The sequence below is a fragment of the Oryzias melastigma genome, linkage group LG18 (genome assembly GCF_002922805.2).
Source record: "Oryzias melastigma strain HK-1 linkage group LG18, ASM292280v2, whole genome shotgun sequence".
Lineage (NCBI taxonomy): Eukaryota > Metazoa > Chordata > Actinopteri > Beloniformes > Adrianichthyidae > Oryzias > Oryzias melastigma.
In genome coordinates, this window is record NC_050529.1 from 2,040,818 (window position 1) to 2,048,950 (window position 8,133).

Consider the following 8,133-nt stretch of genomic DNA (forward strand, 5'->3'; position numbering starts at 1 on the left):
ACATCCATGTCAGCAAAACAGAGGAACAAGTAATGTTTTTAGGCTGATTAAATTCTGGTTTTGTTATATATTTAATTTATGGAGTAAAATTTATTTAAAGAAGTAACACCCAGGTTTCTTATACATTGAGCTCTATGATTTTATTTGTTTTGTCCTAACTGAGGTGTAAAAAGTTCTCTGTCATCCATGACTTCATGTCTAAAACATTTTTTATTAATACCTAAACTGACTCTCTGTTAAAAAAACAGTCTTCAGGGCGAGTGGAGGTGGGTTGCAGGTGTGTCTGGAGTCCCCGCCAGTAATCCAGCACAGCTGTGGAGATAAAAGTGAACAATAACAGAAAAGGGCGGATGACACCAGTACCAGCAATGACCAGCAGAGGGAGACACAGAAACATGACAGATCTACTGTATCAAAGGCAAAGCTCAGATCCAGTACCGCCAAGATAGTTTCTGCAAGTCCAGGTTACTGACTATTTTCACGAGGCTTATCTCTGTACTGAGATTTATCCTAAAACCAGATCGATTCTTTTCAAAGATTCTACTTTTCTTGAAGGAAAGCATGAATTGTTTTTAACAGGGATGTGGGAACTGAGCCCTGTACTTCATCTGGTGTTCCTTCAACATTTCTTTACGAACAGTAGATTTAGTTTTCCTCCACCACCTCTCTGTTTCCTGCACCCTCTTTTTACAACGTGGAGCATTTCATTTGTCTACGGTGCTGAAGCTTTAGTTTTCACAGTTTTTGTTTTAGGTGGAGCTACAGCATCAATGGCTTGTTGTTCAAACATTCTACCATAAATTAAGATTACCTAGGTCAACAAGTCATTTAAAGATCTCAACAACGTGTAAATAAATCATCCATCCATCTTCTTGTCCGCGTCGTCCCTGTCGGGGTCGCGGGGGTGCCGGAGCCCATCCCGGCCACTGAAGGGCGAAGGCGGGGTACACCCTGGACAGGTCGCCAGTCTGTCGCAGGGCCTCAATCACACACACATCCACTCTCAGACACACCTAGGGACAATTTAGAGTCACCAATTAACCTATGAAGCATGTTTTTGGATGGTGGGAGGAAGCCGGAGTCCCCGGTGAAAACCCACGCATGCACGGGGAGAACATGCAAACTCCACACAGAAAGGTCCCAGCCGGGAGTCGAACCGGGGCCTTCTCGCTGTGAGGCGAGAGCGCTAACCACTGCGCCACCATGCAGCCCGTAAATAAATCAATTATTTCAAAAATATCACATTTTAGAAATCAAAATGAAATTTCCTAAATCACTACATTAAAAAAATCTAAAAACTGATTTTTTAAAACTCAAAATAATAATTAATGAAGCAAAATAACAAACCAGAATATGTAGGTATTATGGGATGTCACTAACTGGATGATGACATTTGAGGTTTAAAGAAGAGAGAAAACAGAGAAAAGTTGGAGCTTTAGCTTCAAACCAGCGTTAACTGCAACCCTCTACGAGATCAAAGTGGTGAATCAGCTCATTCTGTTATAACATGCCGCTTTATAACACTTTTGATCAGTAATATGTTGTATTTCAGTAAAAGGTCTCGCTTTACCAGGACAAAGTCTTTGTCCTCTACAGATCAGCTAATTCACTGTGGTCACGTAAGAAGTTACGGTATGTCAAAGAGGGTTTGACAAGAGTATTTTTAGACCCAAAGGTACTCCGCCCGCTGAGGGGTGGGTGGGGGGGGGTGTTATCGTTTTTCACTGATGATTTTCAGCCACCATCTTGTCTGAAACCAGGCCCCCCTCTTCTGTACAAGTCTTTTCCTGAAGTCAGAACTATAACATACAGCGAGGCCTCATTCAGTTTTATGGACCCGACCTGTGAACAGCTTAGACACAAATAAATTATATAGTATATATCAATATATGATATAGCACCTCCACCTTTTTCCCCTGATTGAAAATAAAAAGGTGTAAATTTGGTAAGGAAACCTCAGTGAGAATAACAGTCCATCAGCACCAAGTCATGTTTCATTTAAAATGAAGACCTGCAACCACTAAGAATCATGGACGAGACAAGACTGCAGCTGGTAGCACTAGGCGGTTTCAGGACCTGAAGCAGAGAGAAACGCAGTACAAACCAGATGAGGATGACGAGGCATTCCTGATGTTTCCCTTTTTCTGACTGAGATCTGAGAAGTGAATGATTTGCCCTTCTCAACGTCGTGTTTTGCAGAAAAAAACTGTTGTTTTTTTTGCAGAAGTTAGAGTCACTTTGTAACTCTTTTGAATCCATTTAAATGAATGTTTTAACTATTTTCCTTTGTTTGTAGTGGTTCAACCGTGTGATGGGCTTTGTTGTTTGTAAATAACCTTTGAAAAACAAACTATTTTATTTTGGTTATATTTATTTATGTTATATTGACTCACCTGGAATCTCTCCGCTCAGAGATGTGAGATGACGGGTCAAAGGAGAGGTCAATGGCCAAGGTGAGCCACAGGCGAGGTCCACGGCCAAGAAGAGGAGCACAGACAACCCACCCCAAGTCTCTACCATTCAGAGATGTGAGATGACAAGTCAGAGATGAGGTCCGTGGCCAAGAACAGGAGCAATGGTGATCCACCCTGAATCTCTAATGCTCCAAGATGTGAGGTGACGAGGTACAGGCGAGGTCCACGGCCACGAACGGGAGCAAAGGCGATCCATCTTGAAGCTGAAACCTCTCTTGCTCTCCTGAAGGGAGAAGAGAAAGAGGGATAGAGCCTCACAATTATAATTGATGAGTAGTTTCAATCACTCATTCCAGGAAAAGAAAAGTAAGAAACAAATGATGTCCTCTAAGTCTCTCCAATGTTTTCTCAGGAGAAACAAGGTTCTGTTATTATTGTCAGAAAGGTTTGAACGTGTTTAAAATCCTGTCCTCTAGTTTATAAAAGCTGCTGGTTAACAGAAAATTGGAGGCTTTCCTCTTTGACTATTTTTGAGATGCTGAGAAAATCTTCTGTTTTATACTTGAATGAAAAAAAACCTTTGAACAGAGACCTTTCTTGTTTAGAGTTCATTTTTCCCCAACAGTTCATAATCAGAAAACCACTAGGAGTGCTTTGAAAATAGATCAATAGATGATCCGAGAGCAACATTGATGACGGGGCCTTAAACGGTGTGACGTCATCTTGGTTTGATGGATTTTATCTTTGGTGTAGCATCTTGAGACAACATGTTGGTCCTCACCAGCCCTTAATCTCACATTGTCCTGCAAGTTTTTCCTTTGTAATCATAAATGAGGATTTTCTTAAGACATATTACTTTGAAGACGGTACAGTACTTCAGACCAACTTGAGAGTTTTGGGATGTAACAGTCAGCACAGTCATGGTGTTAGTGAAGACAGACGCTGATAACAGAAACTCTTCACACTTCTGTAGACCACTTGAAGCCAACAGTGACTAAACATTCTCATAATGTTCATGTGAGCTTCTGACCCCGGTTTACAGACCTCCTTCCATTTAAGGAAACTCAGTCGATCTGACTAAAACAGGAAGTGATGCTGTAAATGAGGCTAAATCCTCCTAGATTGTAATAATCCCATATTGGGCTGACGTGGTCGAGACAATCAGAACATACCTGATTATATATACCGAATTATTCTAATAAAATATTCAAAGAGAACAAATAACAATCATCTGAATTCAGCTACATTTAAAGTTAAACAGCTTGAAGACAAAAATACTGATCTATAAGATCAAACATTTTAGGGAGGTGGCCTGTATTCTGATTTATGACCATCACCTTATTTAGAAATGTTCTTGTTGAGGGAGGGATCTTGATGTGAAGAAGCCCTTATAAGCAGGTCCACTTCCCCAGGACTCCAGGTTCAGGCTGGGACAGAAGAAGAAGATCCTCTGTGTCTAGGTTTGAATGAATGACTTTAGTCATGTGATCAGATGAGAACTGTTCTGACTTTAAATGTCCGTCTCTGTATCCAGTGGAAACCATGGTCTCCATCATGGGAATGCTGGCCGTGTGTGTGCTGGTCTGTGCTGTGATGGTTCAGATCAAAGCTGCTGGTAAGTGAGGATTTCTTTCTTTGATCAGGGAATCGAACACCCGGACTGACTGCTCTCTGCTCCACAGCTGTCCAGGATGCTGATGTAAAGAAGTCTGAAGGTTAGTAGGTTTTTATTTTAGCCTTTCACAAAAACTTTGGAGAGAAAGAGAATTTTGTTAGAAAGTGTTCTCTTATTTTATGTGTCTCACATATCCAAACTTGGATGTCAAGAGTTAATAACTGGGACATCTTTTAATAAGATCACAATAGCACCACTCTGTCCTGTTGTCTGTAATGTTAGCGCTGCTCAGTTAGCATTTTCATTTATTGTTTTTCTGAGAGAATTGATGCAAAACAAAGTGTTAGCACGTTTAGCAACATTAGCATCATCAGTATTTTAGCAAGTTAAGGTGATACTGAATATAAAGCTAACACTTTTAGCATATTTTGGCAAAGGGATTTTTGATTGTAATTGAGCTCCATAGCTTCATATCTAGAGGAGGGAGCCTTGGAGGAGACTTTGAAGTGTAGTTTGGTTGATCTTTGAGAGCTTCCAGACTCTGGAGAACTAAATAAAAAAATACTCAAAAACTTATATAAAATAACATTCTCCTCGTTTGTTTCTTCCTAGCTACGAATGACCTGGTGAAGCGTTTGAGACCTTGTGGTTACGGCTGGACTCAAATCCACGATCGCTGTTTCCGCTACATCCCTGTACTCCAGACTTGGTCTCGAGCTGAAGTTGGTTCCTCTGTATTTTGCCATAATGCTCTAAGGTACAGCATCTCCACTGCTTTGGGGTATCCATCCACTCGTCTCTTTATCCTCTCTACAGAGAGACTGCAGGTCCAAGGGGGCAACCCTTGCATCTGTTCACGACATCCAGGAGTACCATGAGATTCAAAGGCTGATTTTAACTGCCACTCACAGTTATCAGGAAACCTGGATTGGAGGCTCTGATGCCCAAGAGGTAATTATGGACACATTTGGAGCATTATTGACTTTACTTTAGGGAGCCTAGTGTTCCACATTTCTACTTACTGTAAACTACTTGATACTTGCAAAGATTATAAAGCTTGCTTTTAGAAATTCAACTGTTAAAGGACTATTTTTGGGTGGCACAACGTTCCACATTGCTACACCTTTACAATCTTTTTTTCAGAATCAGCACAGTCACAAATTTTGAATCAATAAGTGATAGTTTTTAATTTCATGGGGATTTATTAAGTAGGACATATAACTCCTTTTTTCTACATTTTGACAAACTGTAGCATCCCTTCAAGGCACTGAGACATAGGGACATAGTCTTTGTTAATTCAATTCAATCTTATTTGTATAGCCCAATATCACGAGAAAGTTGCCTCATTGGGCTTCATGCCAGTAATTTTACAGAAGCAGACCGGTCATAAAAAGTAAAAAATAGATGGAAATAAACAGACTAAACAAAACTTGTTATCCCTGCTCTTAGACCTCCCCTTCTTGGTAAGGAAAAACTCCTAAAAACCTGATTCAGGATAAATGAAGAAACCATGCGGATGTCCATTTGAAGGAGATATCCAGGACTGTTAGAGAAGAATTAGCTTATCTCACTCTACAACTATGCATTTGAATAGAGTTCAGCCAGATAGGACTGGGGCCCAGGGGGTTGAGATTTACGGCCAAGGCAAGTCAGAGGCAAGGTCCACGGCAAAGAACAGGAGCACAGACGGTCCACCTGGGATCTGAGAAGAGAAACAACACCTGAATCACACTGCGCCAAACAGAAGCACAGAGAGCTAAATATGTGAAATAAGAAAGAGGACAGGTGAAGTAAATGAGAGTAGAGAACAGAACGAGCTGATGAGGATAATCACGGTGATAGAAAATCAACAATTGTTACTGTATCAATAGAGTTCTTTATTTTGGTTACTGTAGAGCATAACTGACGCCATCCAGCTTGCCCAACAACTCCTGTCTCCCAAAAAGTCTTCATTCCCTCACTCCCCAATCCGGCCATAGATTGGCCGGATTAGTCCACTCCCCCAACAACAGGTTGAGCGACAGAACCGAGGGCCAACCAGCATCTCCTCCTGGTGCGTTCACTGTACTCCAGAACTCAGAACAGGAGTTACACAGCAGTCCTGTGGCTGTCAGAGTATAAATGTCTGAATGGCTTCATCAAGTGTGACTGAATAATATTTTGGGCTGTGAAGAGGGTAGAAAGGCGTGATTTACCATTGACTGTCCTCCAGGAGGGTCTTTGGCTGTGGAGCGATGGCAGTGCTTTCCATTACACCAACTGGTGTGGATCGCATATTAATCACGGACGCAACTGGAACTGCCTTCGAATGAATTATTCAGGTGAGTTCATTTTTATTTTAGATTGTGGAGAAAACAGTTTGATGCACACATAGCAACTTCAGTGGGTTGAATAGTTAAAACAATGTTGCTGTAGGCAGAAAAAATACATTTTGACCTGTTTTGGTGTCTTCCAGGGGGGAAATGCTGGGATGATTACACATGTCAAACACGTCTACCGTACGTCTGCGCCAAGAATATGTAAAGAGACATCTGTCACACAGGCCTGATGAAGACGACCAACATTAGGGAAGCTCTGCTGCTCTTTGAGTTAATGCCTCTTATTTCTTTCAAATCAAGCTTCGCTTTAGTTTCTAGAAAGCAGCCAATGAGGGATGATCCATCATGTCTGATGATCAAACAGAAAGAGTTGATGGAAAAATGCTGAAAGCTAAACTTCACTTGTATGTCTGTTCTTTTCTGTTCTTTTATTCCGTTAAACATTTGAAGCATGAACCAAACTGTGTCATGAGTGTTGTATATACTTTGTTGGCAATGACAACATTAGAACATTTTCTGTAAGTCTTGATAAAATTTCACAAACTGTTGCTGGTATTTTGGTCCATTCCTCCTCTAGAGCAGTGATGTTTTGGGCAAACATCGATGGGCAATACAGACTTTCAACTCCCTCCAAAGATTTTCTACTGGTTGGATCACTCCAGGACATTGAGATGCTTCTTATGAAGCCACTTTATTGTTACCCAGGCTGTGTGTTTGGGATCATGCTGAAAGACACAGCCACGATTCATCTTCAGTGCTGATAGAAGAAGGTCTAAATCTGACCATACATAGCCCTATTCATTCTGTCCTTTACACCAGGGGTGGGCATTTATTTTCTCTATGGGGCCACATGAGAAACAGAAAATATTCTGGAGGGCCAGGCCAAAAGGCTGAACTCAATCCTCGAATATTAATTGCATTTCGTTATAAAAAGGCAGTAAATACCATTGTTTAAAAAGCTTGTAAAAGTATATGTTATAATAAAGCAATGAAAAATTGAGGTTGCCTTACAAAAAATGTTGTTTATTCAAATACATTTCTCAAAACAATGGTAAAATAAATGTGAACATTTTACCATTTGTGACTCATATTAATGAACACTTTCAGTCACATTCACTCTAAGACACATTTTGAGTTTAATATACTGTTGGGAAGTTGTGTGAAGGTTCTTAGCATCCTAAAAACATCACAATATTGTTTTGTGCTCATTAAGAAAGATACATCATATTGAACTGTCTCTGAACATCACTGAACTGGGATTTTGAGAAAAAGGCTCCAAAGAAAGTGTCCCAGTTCACTGCTAGTTGGTGTCTACATTTGTGGTCTAACCACCTTATTTGGTGCTTTTAAGCTCTTCTTTCTTGCTTAGTGAGAGAAATCTAGTCTCTGCTGGGCTTTAACAAGTGCATCCAAGTCCGGTTGAGTGTCTGAGGAGGAGATGCGAAGCACATCTGACAGATGATCATCAGTGAGAGAGGATCTATACGTGGATTTTGTGAACTTCATCATTGAAAATGTTTGTTCACATATATAGGTAGAGCCAAAGAGAACCAACATCTTCTGAGCATGTCTCCTCATGTTTGGAAAGTTCTCCTCCTTGAGAGAAGAGTAAAACTCCAGCAGAGATACAGACTTGAATTGCTCTGCCAGAACTGCATCGGACTGCAGGTCAATGAGTTCCAGCTGAACATCACTGAACATTACCCACACTGCAGGTGAACGGAGAGGAAATCATGTTCATTTCATCCTCGATTGTTCTGAGATCTTCAAATCTCCTTGAAAACTC

The 8,133-nt window shown here is 40.8% G+C and overlaps 1 protein-coding gene across 2 annotated transcripts in view; it reads left to right on the forward strand.

Annotated features, from left to right (window-relative positions):
• Positions 1 to 3,790: 3,790 nt before the first annotated feature.
• Positions 3,791 to 8,133, forward strand: part of LOC112155701 (type-2 ice-structuring protein) — a 9,471-nt gene continuing 5,128 nt past the window's right edge. The window contains exons 1-7 of one of the 2 annotated variants that reach the window (XM_036216878.1): positions 3,791 to 3,874; positions 3,949 to 4,029; positions 4,097 to 4,129; positions 4,642 to 4,751; positions 4,846 to 4,980; positions 6,242 to 6,350; positions 6,485 to 7,214. In XM_036216878.1, the coding sequence (XP_036072771.1) occupies positions 3,957 to 4,029; positions 4,097 to 4,129; positions 4,642 to 4,751; positions 4,846 to 4,980; positions 6,242 to 6,350; positions 6,485 to 6,552 (528 nt within the window). In that variant the 5' untranslated portion in view covers positions 3,791 to 3,874; positions 3,949 to 3,956 and the 3' untranslated portion in view covers positions 6,553 to 7,214. The other variant, XM_024287511.2, reaches the window with a different exon arrangement.